The sequence below is a fragment of the Euprymna scolopes genome, chromosome 37 (assembly GCF_053919585.1).
Source record: "Euprymna scolopes isolate OS-2025 chromosome 37, ASM5391958v1, whole genome shotgun sequence".
NCBI classification, from domain to species: Eukaryota; Metazoa; Mollusca; class Cephalopoda; order Sepiida; family Sepiolidae; genus Euprymna; species Euprymna scolopes.
In genome coordinates, this window is record NC_136518.1 from 83,680,470 (window position 1) to 83,697,781 (window position 17,312).

The following is a 17,312-nucleotide window of genomic DNA, read 5'->3' on the forward strand; positions in this document are numbered from 1 at the left end:
AGGCCTGTTTTCCAATAGCCATAACTGAAACATATTTGCAAATGTGTATCTAAATAAAGTTTTTATAAATAAAAATCTTTATAACTACTACACTGTTATGTTTATTATATTATTGAGCACTCTTGTATAAACAATAAAGATTCTCTATTTTTATACATTGTGGATGGTTTACCTATATTGCTAGGATTTTTTCTTCTAACTTTTACTTTCGCCATGCTACGAATTGAGCTCTACCACAAGATTCCTGACAGAAAATGCCGTATCCTTTACTTTATATATATATATATATATATATATATATATATATATATATATATATATATATGTTTTGTTCCTTATTGTTTGACGCAGTATATATATATATATATATATATATATATATATATATTTTACAGTATCATTTATATCTCATTACACATCTATGACTATGTTTCGGTCATCTAGTTACTTGTAACAAGATGATCGAAACTAGAGACTTCTACAGGCGATATTACTCATACAAAGGTAAAGCCCATAAAGGTTACGGACTCTATTTTTGTACATGTAATATTGCCTGAAAAGGTCTCTAGTGAATTGCAACTAGCTGAGTGAAACATACTCATGAATGTGTAGCAGCATATAAATGCTTATTTAAAACAAATAAAAAAGTATATCTTGCTCCACTTCTGTATTGAGCACTTTTGTATGAACCTCGTTTAAAATTCATTGGGTGTGTCACCACCGGAAAATTTTATATATGTATATACGAGAGTTGTTATAAAATTTGGAAATGTTAAACTCTTTATTGGCACGTGTGTTGATCGATTCCTGCAATCTACGAATCCATTTTTCTTATTAATCTATGAAGACGAGTATTTCGATTTATTTCTAAAATTTCTGCATCTATCTCTCCCTCTCTCTCTCTCTCTCTCTCTCTCTCTCTCTCTATATATATATATATATATATATATATATATGTATATATATATATATATATATATATATATATATATATATATGTATATATATATATAGTGAATAAATGACAAAAAACTATATTCCAAACATCATTATGTTGACCATCTTATAATTTATTCCTGAAATTCAGTTGACATTTACAATTCTTGACAGCATCTGTTTTGTAGCGCAAAATCAATCACTAATTATTATATCAATCAGTGAATCTATTATGTCCTTAACTCATCAGAAGAAATAGCAATAATCAATCCATCAAAAGGAAATGAAGTGCGATTTGACATGATTAAAATCTGAAAATCCGAAAAATAAAAAAAAATGGCATAATGAAAACATATTAAAGGTTCTCTTCCAATCGATTCTTTTTTGGTCTCATGAAGTGTTATCCTTCAATTGGGATTCCATTGAAACATGTATCCACATATGTAACCAATAATATTTGTATAATAAACAGACTGTATATATATATAATTATATTTTTTTTGGAAAAAAGGATTCCACCAGAGTGGTCTATTAAAAGGAAAAATTCCGAAAATAAGACCGTATTATTTATATTTATATTTACAGAAGGTTTAGATGAAATAAGGTATCGGTACCGTCGGTTTCAAACCTGATAACCGTTATAGATACCCGCATCAAGCTCTCTTCAGCCGATACTTATCTGTGTAATAACTGGAACAGGAATCATATAGATACATTACAAGATATCGTGCAAATCCCGTTTTCCTGAACAAATTAAAATTAGTAGTTTATTTTATGTAATGTACATTCTGTTGCACTTTTTAAAAAAAATCATTGAAAATTTTATATCTATATCATTAATTGCTAGATGAAAGATAATGTTTTTAAATTGCAACAAAATGTACATTACATAAAATAAATCCAAGGTAATTCATTGATTCGATTTAAATTAAATTTTTATACCTTACTTTGTAAAATTTATAAAAGTGCACTTTGAAGATAAAATAAATTTCAAATTGAATCTTGTACCTTTATTTTTAAAGCCTATAGTAAAAACTTTTTTTTTTTTAACAATTTTCATGCCTTGGATGAAATTCTTTTCTAACTTGTATCTTATCTTTTTAAGATTATATTTTAAAAGTCTCCTTCTCTCTATTTCAGTTTGTATTTCTCCTCACACCACAACTCATTTTTGCAACACCCTCTTTGTATTATTACCTGTCTGAATATTCTCTCTGTTTCAGGTTGTATTTCTCCTCACACTACAACTCAATTTTTGCAACCCCCTCTTTGTAATACAGGTCTGAATAATGAGAAAATCTGAATTTTTTAACAAAAGCTTTAAATAACTTTTTTAAATTAAATTTTTTAAACTTCTTTCAGAACAGAAAATCTTTCAAATTTAATAAGAAGCATATTTCATATCGGTTTCATTAACAAAGGACTGTATAACTGGTTATGGTCAATAGTAGTTCTCACCAGCGAAAGTCTTTGTTATTGTTATTCTATTATTATTATTATTATTATTATTATTATTATTATTATTATTATTATTATTATTTAAAACATTTTGTGTCCTGCTTTTTCGCACGAGGACTAATATATATATATATATATATATATATATATATATATATATATATATATATATATATATATATATATATATATATATATATTCTGTACATTTATTTGTCTGAATAATCCAAATAATACGTACCATGCATCTATCTTACTAACCTATCTACGTAAGTATATATATGTAAATATCTACGTAAGTATATATATGTAAGTATCTACGTAAGTATATATATATGTATCTACGTAAGTATATATATGTAAGTATCTACGTAAGTATATATATGTAAGTATCTACGTAAGTATATATATATGTATCTACGTAAGTATATATATGTAAATATCTACGTAAGTATATATATGTAAGTATCTACTTAAGTATATATATATGTATCTACGTAAGTATATATATGTAAGTATCTACGTAAGTATATATATATGTAAGTATCTACGTAAGTATATATATATATATATATATATATATATATATATGTAAATATCTACGTAAGTATATACATGTAAGTATCTACGTAAGTATATATATGTAAATATCTACGTAAGTATATATATATATATATATATATATATATATATATATATATATATATATGTAAATATCTACGTAAGTATATATATGTAAATATCTACGTAAGTATATACATGTAAGTGTCTATGTAAGTATATATATGTAAGTATCTACGTAAGTATATAGTCTGGTCTTTTATTTTTACTCTCTATACAAGTACATGCACAAATCTGCTAATATTATTGTACCTTCTGGCTCTTCAGGACTTTTATCATCTTTGTTTGTCGTATCGGTTTTATCATCCTTTTTCTCTGTAACAATAAAGCAACAATATAATACTCACATAGGCGCACAATCTATGTTTAAAATAAAGAAATAAGTATGCTTCGTCAGTGTTCGCATTTATATTCATAAATAAAATTACGTCTCAATCGGTGAAGTAAAAAAAGGAATATGAAAGAAAGGAAACGTCTCAAACTGGAAAGTTTAAGAGACAGAAGAAAAACGTATCAATCGATATAGAGAGAAAAAAGAAAAAAGAATGAAGAAAGAAAACGTTTAATTATGAAAGTAGAGTCAAGCATTTATTTTAGAATTTATTTCAAACGGTAGGAAGTGGAGGTCTGACTTGCTATTTGTTTTCTTGTGATCACTTCTAAATACTTGAAAATTTTTGAACTCTAAATTTTGCGTGACGGGAAGGATATTTATATAATACAAATAAATATGCAGTAGAATTTATTATAGAGTGGACGATTATTTCGAAAAGTTCCCCATGAGAGTCGGATAAAAGATATATGAATTCATAGATAAAGAATTGGAATCTTTTCTCAAAAGCAATTGAATAATAAAAAAAAACAACATTAACACTAAAATAAAAGAATTGGAATCGGTAATTGTATCAGAATCGGGAATTTAGAACAGAATTGATAATTGCATCGAAATCGGAAAAAGTATTGGAATTTTTCCATAACTACCTAATGGTATAGCTAACCTATTGGGATTAATTTTAGCCCAGAAAAATATTCAATTCTCATACGTGAGAATACGGTAACAAATCAAGGATAAGCTCTGAAACAGGCGATAATTGGTTTGCGAGAAGGAACGCGACAATTGTGTAGAATATTTAAAGTAATTTTATTGGGTGAACAAATGGATGATACAAGAAAAAGTTACTGTTGGTTCACCACGTTTTGACCAACTTATATTTGGCCTTCTTCAGGTGGTTAACCGCGACGGGATAGGAATGCTGAATCTCTTAACTGCATCCTCAGTAATTACTGCCTTCCATAGTTGCTGTCTCACCACGTTTTAGCCAACTAATCCTTTGGTCTGTTTTGGGTAGAAGGGTAACCACTATCTCCAGACAATTCTCACCTGAAACCGTACAGACTCAATACCTTTATCCACCATGCCACAAACCCCAAATGGTGACCAAGGTTAGATTTTAGAAATCCAATTTTGTATTCCCCAACTGAAGTATTTTGACCCCGCTCCAAACTCAATTTCTTAACATATTTGTTAACATTTCCTACATCCTTGTGACAATTGTTTAGTGACTTGGAAGCAAAATGGAGTCAAAGGTGACTTTGTGATGAGGTTCAAATCTCCCGACAGGCAGAAATTGTCATCCTATACTGATGATTGCATAATAATGAAACACTAGGGTCAAACAAAAATAAGTCTGGTAACGACTATTTGAGAAGGCACCGGGATGAAAAGAATTCCAGGATAGCATCAGGGTGCACGTTCAATCCCCTGGCAGAGATGCAGCCTCGGTCTTCGTTAAAATATATATCTTGAAGAAGGAAAACTCTTGTGTAAAACCTTAGATCTTCACTGACTGAGACTATATATATATATATATATATATATTTTTTTTCAGAATGTGAGAGATTATATATAATTATTTCCACAGTCCAAAGAACGCCGCAGTCCACAAGAGCCATGCCAGCCAACGAACCAGAAGTCTAAGACTCGAATTTCGCCCTCATTTGGGCTCATCAGTTGGTTAGTGCTTGCCTCGCATGCAGGAGGCTCGGGTTTCAAATCCCGGATGCGGATATGTTCTGACAGATGAGCCCAAATGAGGGCGAAACTCGAGTTTTAGACTTCCGGTTTGTTGGCTGGCATGGCTCTTGTGGGCTGCGGCGTTTCTTTGGGCTATAGAAATAATATACATATATATATATATATATATATATATATATATATATATATATATATATATATATATATATATATATATATATATACTAGCAAAAGTACCCGTCGTTGACTGGGTTCAAAAACAGCCTACAGAAAATGGACTCTGATTTATGAAAGTATGATAGGTTGTTAAAAGGAAGGGTTGTAAAGAGATAGCTTTGAATTTGGGGGTATCAAAACCAAAGTAAAATATGATGAAAGTAAAAATAAAATAGATAAACCCCATAATTTATTATACCATACCTGTTCACACTGAAACACTTATCACAATATTCTGTGGATCTATGTTAAAAAAACCTTGTAAAACTTTGTGACATATTTCCATTCTATGGAGGCCAGGTGCGAACGCAGACCCCGCAATTTTATTATATTATCCCTATTTAAGTTAAAACATACTTATCAAAGTATTATTATGTACATCTATATCAAAAACACTCGTAAACATTTTTTTTTTAATTTTTAAATTTTTTATTTCCATACTTTGTGGACCAAGCGCAAACGCAGACCCCACAATTTTAATGAACTACCGTTCTGCCAGATCAAACATACCCATTCCTGTGTCTCAATACATCTTCTATCATTATATGTAATCAGTTTTTTAAAATAGTCAGCCATATAGGAGCCTATTCGTGAACAGACAGACACACACACACACCCACACACACACACACACCCACACACACACACACACATACACACACAGACATTCAGCTTTATATTATAGAAGATATATATATATATATAATATACGAATGCTCGTTCCAGATTGAATAAAAAAATTTTGTGTTCCTTAGAAAAACAAAAACAGTTCATCTTGTTTCAAATCGTCAACAATTCACGAAAATAAAATTCGGCAAGTTTTTATCCTATTCCGATGTTATCATATCTCCGTACTTTGTGAATAGAAAAACAAAAGCAACAAATTCGAATGTGAAGGATATCTAAATAATAAGAAACCGAGAGGAAGAAACTATTTAAGGAAAACACAAGTGAAATCTGTTTTTGTATGAAAAGAAATAAAAAAAAGAAAAAGATACATCAAGTCTAGAATAAAACTCACTTGAAATTGGAGAGACAAAAGTTATTTTGGGCAGAAGAGAAATGTTTACAAGAAAAAGTCTGGTTTAGCTGGGCCTAAAGCAGGAACGCTAACAAGCCTGAGACTAGAGCAGTACTTTCATAATATGAGGTGTCTTAAATAAGTTTCCAGATTTTTTTCGTATGGGCACGTTTATTGATAGTACACACATCAAACTTTAGTCCCTTCGAAGTAATCTCTTTCGGCTGTAATGCACTTATTGTACCATTCTGGAAAGGCCCGTAGAAGTCGTTGTGTGTGAGCGTGTCAATGACTCTCGTCACAGCCTCTTTTATCTCCTCAATTGTCACATTACAACAGTCTCTATGGTTTTACTTAACCAAAAGTCACAGGGAGCAAGGTCCAGACAATAGGGAGGATGATGATCATCTTGATAAAATAGTCTGTGACAAGGATGGAGCACTTTTGGGACAAACTTTGCACAAATCTTCCACATCTTCAGTTCCTTGCGAATAACTGTGTGTACAGTTCCTATAATGACATCAACTTGTGCACTTATTGTCTCTATAGACACACGACGGTCTTATCTATGAAATTCTTTATTTGGCCAATCAACTGTAGTATTCCGATAACCTTTACTCCTCCCACACCTATCATCCCTCACAGCCTGCCTTCCTTCCTTGAATCTCTTATCCCACTCAAAAATGGATGCTCGATTGATGCCCAAAGTAGTCTGAAGCATTCCATACGTTTCTGTGGCATTTTTTTTTCAAGTTTAAAACAGATTTTTATTGCATATCGTTCTTCTAAAGTGTCCTCACGTGCAGATTGAATTTTTGAAATTCACCAGCTGTGATAATCAGGCTTTAGTAGGATGTATTCTAATTTCTGCTGTAGCTGTTTATTTAGACTTGAAATAATAAAAATTGGTCAGTCATCTCATAAGGTGCATAACAATGACCTACTGAATTTTTCAAGGGTCTACGATAATTTTAAATGCCTTTTACAGAAAAGTCTGGAAAATTATTGAAGGTACCTCGTATATTATCATCACATTTAGAGTTCCTTTCCTGTTCCCTGTTTCTCCTGATTAAGTCACGTATCACAAGCTGGCATGTGTCGGACAACTTTTAGAAACTGACGCCTAAACTTATCTCTGAACTAAATTTCTTTGGTAGGCAATTCGGTCGAAATTTGGCAAGACTGAGATACCACAAGAAAGATATGCTACAACTGGTCAATTAGGGAGAGAGAAATTAATTACAGTTCTGAATTTTTTAGATGAGGGCTGACTGTTTGTATTACTTGTTTCGATTGGACTATTGTTTTCATTTTCAGTGTTATTTGGGGCAATGTTTCAGTCGGTGTAGCCTCCGATCTTTGTCAAGTATACTGGCACAAACAACACTCAAGATGAAAACAATATTCCAATCAAAAGAATACCAAAAAGTTAAGTTCTTTAATTCTTTTATTGACTCAACATTTGGTAAAGATGAATCTAATGAAACACGAATATCTATTTATCTCATATAGTGATCAAGTGTTTTTGCTCAAGAAGATGTTTTTTTGACAATTTAGATTGAAGTCAAATGAAACACAATCTTCATTCTGAACAAAGCCCAAGGAAAACATAAATAATTTTGAGTCAGATTTTATTTATATTTGTGACAAGCTCCATGAATTTCGACTGAGATGGTATCGTAATGTTCTGCCTGCCAACGACAGTCTTGTCAAGGTGATATACAAGCTGATTGGATGAAATCTACAAAGATATATGCCCCCCCCCCCTCCTTTTTGTAAAGATTAACTCTTTTACTTCCTTTTCATATTTACCAAAATATGATTTCTTCTGATTAACCTTCAATGGCGTTTATTTCTTTTATTTATGATCCGGATGGATATTCTAAGTCTAAACCTAAATTTGAATTAAAATGAAGATGGCTATACCATTATAGCCATTTGATAAAAGGATGTAGCTGATTTTAAAATATTTATTTGTGGACTGTTATCCTCATCTTCATAGTTACTGTTTCATGACATTTCGGCCAACTATTCCTCTTGATTTTGCAACGAATAACCTAGAAATGATTGATATGCCACAAAAACACTTTACCTCACTCCATCATTCTATTATAAATATGTGATCACGTGACACTTTTGTTATTAGATAACCGATAATCATTCCAGAATCTTTGATGATAAAGACTTGATACCAAAATCTTAGTGCATTGGGTCATTGTCCTTCCCACACACTTGTATGCATCGGAGATCTGGGCGAAATACCATCGGTATCTTTAAGCGCTCATAGAACTATGTCAAATACTTTTACAGAAAATGTTAAAAATTCATTGGCGCGATCGTCAAACCAATACCAGTGTCCTGAAAGAATTTGGTTACTATTGTATTTAACTGTTAAAAATCGTTTGCGGTGAGCTCTTTACAGTGTGAGGATAAGCAACCAGTCGTATTATAATAAAATAATTGATTCCGAAGTAAATGTGGGAGCTAGGAACATTTAGAAGACAGGAAACGCGAGTATAAGGATTGTTTGAAGGAGATGAATAGATATGGAATCGAACACATAACATGGAAGGCGAGTGCAGTCTGGAGAACGGAGTGGAGGAATGGAATAAGGCTTAGTGTGAAAAGGTTTGAAAGTGAGCAACATCATCTGAGAACAGCAAGAATAATGCGCCGTGCAAATCAGTCACACACCAATTGCCAAACGATAACATATTGCTGAATTTTGATAGGATGTGTGAATCTCGAATTGAACTGTCTTCTGACATGAGAACTCAGGAATGAAGCTTTTAGAAATACATAGACTTAATTTGAACGATGGTTATGATGATGATGATGCACCAATTAATTTGAACAATGATGATGATGATGATGATGATGCACCAATTAATTTGAACGATGATGATGATGATGATGATGATGATGATGATGATGATGATGATGATGCACCAATTAATTTGAATGATGGTTATGATGATGATGATGATGATGATGATGATACGCCAATTAATTTGAACGATGGTTATGATGATGATGATGATGATGATGCACCAATTAATTTGAATGATGGTCATGATGATGATGATGCACCAATCACAGCATTACTATGAATGTTAGTCACAGAGAATAATAACTTTTAGTTCATATAAAGAAAGACATCGTACCTGGCCAATATGTAACACTATGGCCGTCAATTATTTCAATTAAACAAATAATAATATTCATCACTAGTTCTACCATACATTATTTGATACAAAACTGTTCAAACAATTAATTTTACCTGTTTTAGGGCAGTTATGCATCTAGGTGTTATATAACATGTGACTAAGTACAGTCATAGTCATCTAATTGTCTAACATGTTCGTCTAATTGTCCATCAAATTCATCTAATTATCTACCATTCATATAATTGTCTATCATAGTCGTCTAATTGTCTATCATATACATCTAATTGTCTATCATATTCGTCTGTCTATCAAATTCGCCTAATTGTCTAATGTATCCGTCTAATTGTCTAAAATATTCATCTAATTGTCTATCATATTCGTCTAATTGTCTATCTAATTCGCCTAATTGTCCATCAAATTTGCCTAATTGTCTATCGAATTTGCCTAATTGTCTATCACATTCGTCTAATTGTCTAACATATTCGTCTAATTGTTTACCATATTCGTCTAATTGTCTAACATATTCGTCTACTTGTTTACCGTATTCGTCTAATTGTCTAACATATTCGTCTAATTGTTTATTATATTCGTCTAATTGTTATATAACATAAAACTATGCCTACACTATTTCTACGAGTACATGCAATTTTTTTTCTTATACCTTCTGTGTCTTCTAGACTTTTCTCGTCGTTCTTTGTTTTCCCAGACTCATCATCTTTTTTCTCTGTAACAGAAACATACAACTGACACAAGACTTTTTATTTTTCTCATGAAAAATGATTATCTTAAACAAATGTTACAAATATATTGTACAGTTCATGAATGAAGTCTTATATTTTTGAATTTTTTTAAATTGAACATTATTAGTTTGTATTATTTAGATTTTTCGAATAACTATTCTCATCTTCAGTGTTATTCTTATCACGTTTCGGCCGATGTAACCTCTGATCTTCTTCAGGTGTATCTTGTCAAACTCAGTTAGGTATCAGCACGGAATTTCGGATAGAACCCTTTTATTTAATTCATGGAGGTAGCATGTTCTTGTTTCGTCAGCTATGATTAAATAGAAGCCTTCAAATATAATAAGAATACCATTGCGAATTCCTTAAGACATCTATTCTGTAATGGCTGACAAAGTGGATCGTATTCTACCCTTGTGGATTCCATTCTGTATACATTCCCGAGTTCGACAGAAAGATTACTGATTTTGACATGAAACACCTGAAAAAGGTTGGGGATTACATCGGCTGAAACGTTGTGAGAATAGCATTCAAGATGAGCAGAGTAATACAAATATTCCAAATAATCCAAGAAATGAAAGTAGAATAAACAGTTACAGTTGTTGTGACCCAACGGGTCACTAGTAGATATTTATATAGTTAGTCTTAAAGAGTTATAATAAAGAAGAAGTTATTAGGGGTGGCTTTAATCACACAATCATATTCATGTTTCTTTGAGAGCTTTCCAAGTATAAGCAACCTAGATGAACAAAATATATAAACAAATAAATAATATTATCGAAATAATATAAATAAATAATAGTATCTAAATAATATAAATAAATAATATTATCTTAATAATATAGATAAATAACATTATCTCAAAAATATAAATAAATTATATTATCTAAATAATATAAATAAATAATATTATCTAAATAATATAGATAAATAATATTATCTAAATAATATAAATAAATTATATCATCTAAATAATATAAATAAATAATATTATCTTAATAATATAGATAAATAACATTATCTCAATAATATAAATAAATTATATTATCTAAATAATATAAATAAATAATATTATCTAAATAATATAGATAAATAATATTATCTAAATAATATAAAATAATATTATGTAAATAATATAGATAAATAATATTATCTAAATAATATAAATAATATTATCTAAATAATATAGATAAATAATATTATCTAAATAATATAAATGAATAATATTATCTACATAATATAAATAAATAATATTATCTAAATAATATAGATAAATAATATTATCTAAATAAGATAAATTATATTATCCAAATCATATAAATAAATAATATTATCTAAATAATATAAATAAATAATATTATCTAAATAATATAAATAATATTATCCAAATAATATAAATAGATAATATTATCTAAATAATATAAAAACTAATATTATCTAAATAATATAAATAAATAATATTATATAAATATATAATACTATCTAAATAATATAGATAAATAATATTATCTGAATAATATAAATAAATTATATTATCTAAATAATATAAATACTTAATATTATCTAAATAATATAGATAAATAATATTATCTAAATACTATAAATAAATAATATTATCTAAATAATATGAATAAAAAATATTATCAAAATAATATAGATAATGATATTATCTTAATAATATAAATAAATAATATTATCTAAATAATATAGATAAATAATATTATCTAAATAATATAAATAATATTATTTAAATAATATAAATAAATAATATAATCTAAATAATATAGTTAAATAACATTATCTAAATAATATAGATGAATGATATTATTTAAATAATATAGATAAATAATATTATCTAAATAATATAAATAAATAATATTATCTAAATAATATAGATAAATAATATAATCTAAATAATATAGATAAATAATATTATCTAAATAATATAAATAAATAATACTATCTAAATAATATAGATAAATAATATTATCTAAATAATATAGATGAATAATATTTTCCAAATTATATAGATAAATAATATTATCTAAATAATATAGATAAATAATACTATCTAAATGATATAAATAAATAATATTATCTAAATGATATAAATAATAGTATCTAAATAATATAAATAAATAATATTATCTAAATAATATAAATAAATAATATTATCTAAATAATATAAATAAATAATATTATCTAAATAATATAAATAAAAAATATAGATAAATAATATCATCTAAATAATATAAATAAATAATATTATCAAAATAATATAAATAAATAATATTATCTTAATAATATAGATAAATAATATAGATAAATAATATCATCTAAATAATATAAATAAATAATATTATCTAAATAATATAGATAAATAATATTATATAAATAATATAAATAATATTATCTAAATAATATAGATAAATAATATTATCTAAATAATATAGATATAATATAATATTATCTAAATAATATAGATAAATAATAGTATCTAAATAATATAGATAAATAATATCATCTGAATGATATAGATAAATAATATTATCTAAATAATATGGATAAATAATATTATCTAAATAATATAAATAATATTATCTAAATAATATAGATAAATAATATTATCTAAATAATATAGATAAATAATATTATCTAAATAATATAGATAAATAATAGTATCTAAATAATATAAATAAATAATATTATCTAAATAATATAGATAAATATTATTATCTAAATAATATAGATAAATAACATTATCTAAATAATATAAATAATATTATCTAAATAATATAAATGAATAATATTATCTAAATAATATAGATGAATAATATTATTTAAATAATATAGATAAATAATATTATCTAAATAATATAAATAATATTATCTAAATAATATGGATAAATAATATTATCTAAATGATATAAATAAATAATATTATCTAAATAATATAAATAAATAATATTATCTAAATAATATAGATAAATAATATTATGTAAATAATATAGATAAATAATATTATCTAAATAATATAAATAAATAATACTATCTAAATAATATAGATAAATAATATTATCTAAATAATATAGATAAAAATACTTTCTAAATGATATAAATAAATAATATTATCTAAATGATATAAATAATAGTATCTAAATAATATAAATTAATAATATTATCTAAATTATATAAATAAATAATATTATCTACATAATATAAATAAATAATATTATCTAAATAATATAAATAAATAATATGGATAAATAATATAGATAAATAATATTATCTAAATAATATAGATAAATAATATTATCTAAATAATACAAATACATAATATTAATCTAAATTATATAAATAAATAATATTATCTAAATAATATAGATAAATAATATTATCTAAATAATATAGATAAATAATATTATCTAAATAATATAAATAAATAATATTATATAAATAATATAAATGAATAATATTATCTAAATAATATAGATTAATAATATTATCTAAATAATATAGAAAAATAATATTATCTAAATAATATAAACAATATTATCTAAATAATATGGATAAATAATATTATCTAAATAATATAGATAAATAATATTATCCAAATTATATAGATAAATAATAGTATCTAAATAATATAGATAAATAATATTATCCAAATGATATAGATAAATAATATTATTTAAATAATATAAATAAATAATAGTATCTAAATAATATAGATAAATAATATTATCTAAATAATATAGATAAATAATATTATCTAAATAATATAGATAAATAATAGTATCTAAATAATATAGATAAATACAAAAATATTATATATGGAATCTCTCTAGGAAGAAAAATAAAAACACATCGACTTGATTTCAAACACTAAATCTACGACACAATTATGTTTTTCTAATAGAGTTACATATTTTGGGAACAAACTATCTAATCAGCCAATAGACCTGTTCTCGGCCTTTGAAGGAAAACAACACACATGCTTGTTTGTTTGTTTGTTTGTTTTTTTGTTTTACGGCATATCAAGCCTTTTCAGGTTATTTAATGCCGAATCCAGTGATTTTGAAGAACAATTTTTTGATAGAGTATATTTGTTTTGTTTTTTTTTTAAGTCGGTTTCTATTTAACCCATAGTTGGGACCCTTACAGATACTACCACACCGGGTCAGAGTAGACCTGGGAGTAATGGCAATTAAAAGAGTGGCTCCACACTCCCCAAAGCCCACAAGCTGGGGCGTCACCATCGGATATAGATTAAGGTCATATCTAGGACCAACACACATGCATTCACAACGATTCTGGCTGGAATTAGGAGGACATTATTTTAAGTCGATTAAAATTATTAATGATAAAATGACTTTAAAAGGCATTAATGATTACATAGGGTTGTATCAATGACGCTTCTACATTTAGCTAACACAGCATTCCTCACCTAGACATAGAAAATCACAAAAATATAAACAAACTAGAAGATGTACCCGGCGTTGCCCGGTATTAAACGTAACGTTAAATTCTTTTTAAAAAAAATGAATTTAAAAACAAACGAAAGAAACCGAGACATGTGCATGCGAGTATTATGTTTTTTTTTCTAAACAGTTCATTTCTTGTAAGTTAAAAAAAATACTCGAGCTGAGATCGAAACCAAAACCTAAAGACAGCAGGTCGAGTACGATAACCATTACACCAGCTTGCCACGGTTTTTAAAAAGTGTTTTCAAACCTCATGAAACACTTGACAAACAGATAAAAATCCGATGACTCCCAAGTAACAATTTTTCAATTTTGACCCCTTAGCAGCCCTTTTTTCCGGATGAAAACAAAAAGTTTTCCACGTGTCTGAATACCCTATATACCAAATTTCAAGTCTGTAGATCAAAAATCCGTTGAGTATATAGGCTAAGAATTGTCCTCTCACACACATTCTCACTTTTATCTATATAAGTGAGAATGTGTGTGTGTGAGGACAATTCTCAACCTATATACTCCACAATTTTTTTTATCTACAGACTTGAAATTTGGTATATAGGATAATCAGACATGTGGAAAACTTTTTGATCAGTTTTCATCCGGTAAAAAAGGTCTGTTAATGGGAGTCATCAGATTTTTATCTATTTTAAACTGTTTCACAAATCCACACGCATGACCCTGAAACATAACAGCTTCTTTATGTTAAGAATACGTAGTTTGAAAACACTTTATAAAGAACGTGTCAAGCTGATGTTATGGTTATCGTACTTAACTCCCTGTCTTTAGGTTTTGGTTTCGATCTCAGCTTGAGTATTTTTTTTTTTTTTACTTACAAAAAGTGAACTGTTTAGAAAAAACATAATACTTGCATGCACATGTCTCTGTTTCTGTATTAATTAAAATATAATATTTGTGCATATTTTATGATCGGGCAACGTCGGACGGCCTGCTAGTAGATATATAGATTAGGACATCTATCTAGATAACAGTCCGTTGGGAAAATATTCAAACAAAAGGTGACGCTAACATGCTAGGGCTCATTGCCTCAGATTAAGTTTAGGGACAGACTTTTTAATTTATCAAAGAAATAATTCATGCACAAACTTAGAGAAAACTACATCATCATCATCAGGAAATTCGTGCAAACTAAGTGGTTAACGACACGAACTGACAACCTTGGTGTGCCAAGTTCAAATCCAGTTCATTCCACAGAAACACTCTCGCTTGGGTATACTACCAATCTTCACGTGATCCCTCTTATAAGTACCCAATATTTTTCTAGAAATAAGTCTAACTAGAAAGATATCGAGGAAACGAATGCCAACAATAATCATCTGATTCTTTCGAAATGAATAAATCATGCTCAACAAAAGCAATTAATCTTTAAAGTTCTGAATTTTTTTAGATGAGGATTGATTGTATATATTACTTGTATTGATTGGACTATTGTTCTCATCTTGAGTGTTATTTGTGCAACGTTTCGGTCGGATTGTCCTTCGACCTTCATCAGGCATGTTTGTTGTTGTTTGGAAAAGAAAGAGAAAAGTTACTGGCTCCATAAACATTTTCGTATTCTGTGAGTTAGTCTATAGTATTATGGTTATTGCTTAAAATATTACTAAGAAAACCAAGGCTAGACTTTAGTAGTAGTTGGGAGTCTCTAATTGTAGAAAAAAAAACAAATATTGTACACCTTTAAAATTTCGGCGATGAAAGGGAGATAATCCCCTGTCGATCTTTATTAAGGTTGCCTCCCCTCTGTCAACCAATTTCACAAATTTGAAACTATGTACAATGAACAATCAATCACGTCCATTTTACATCTTGCCATGCAATAGGCAGTTTTTAAAAATTAACTTTCAAACTAATCTATCTCTGGCCAGGTCTTCATGGATCCCTCTTTCTCTCAAGTCAATTCTTATCATCTCCTTACATTTTTTTCTGTGGCATTTTGCTATTAACCGAACTTGCTACCTCAACTGTTCTACATCTACTAACTTAAAAACTCTCATCCATTCTTTCAACGTGACCATACTATCAAAGTCTCCTTTTTCTGCACACATCTCTATATACTATCCAGATTTAATATTCCTCTGAGGTCATCAGATCTAAGCCTGTCTTTAATGTTCATATTACACATCCATTGTATTATTATCGTATCATTTCTGTTCATGCAACGTATATCCTCAATCTTCACTAGGCAAGTTTAGCGTCCATACATCATCTTACATACACATGCCTCATGGACCCTTTCCTTGGTCAGAAACATTTTGCTGGTTAATAGTGGTTGCAATCACATTAAAATTAAAATAATTAACTAAACAAACAAAACCGATCAATTAATCGATCTACCCTACTTTCCATTTATCTTAGACAAATCAAGAGACAGTAGCGTGCAGTTATCTGATAATGCCCGGGACCAATTTCTTAATTATACTCCCTAAAAACTTGAGTACAAGTCCTAGTACTGGGAAATATGAAAAGAAATAGAGAAAGTTTAGATGGCCTTCTCCCAATTAAATGTCCAGGCCACTGTCCCGCCACATGCCCCTTCTGCACGCCACTGTATACAGACTAGCTACTCATATATTCACGCTATCTATACCGGTTCATGCGAATGGGGGGGGGATAACTTGT

The 17,312-nt window shown here is 27.9% G+C and overlaps 1 protein-coding gene across 50 annotated transcripts in view; it reads right to left on the reverse strand.

Annotated features, from left to right (window-relative positions):
* The window catches only part of LOC145261258 (uncharacterized), a 652,396-nt gene that overhangs the window by 178,198 nt on the left and 456,886 nt on the right, over positions 1 to 17,312 (reverse strand). For 25 of the 50 annotated variants that reach the window (XM_080119659.1, XM_080119664.1, XM_080119667.1 and 22 more), the window contains 2 exons: positions 10,116 to 10,178; positions 3,268 to 3,330 (listed from right to left, as the gene is read on the reverse strand). The exons of 16 other annotated variants lie outside the window; for them this stretch is intronic. In XM_080119659.1, the coding sequence (XP_079975785.1) occupies positions 3,268 to 3,330; positions 10,116 to 10,178 (126 nt within the window). The remainder of the gene's footprint in view (positions 1 to 3,267; positions 3,331 to 10,115; positions 10,179 to 17,312) is intronic. 9 more of the 50 variants (XM_080119687.1, XM_080119684.1, XM_080119689.1 and 6 more) reach the window with 2 other exon arrangements.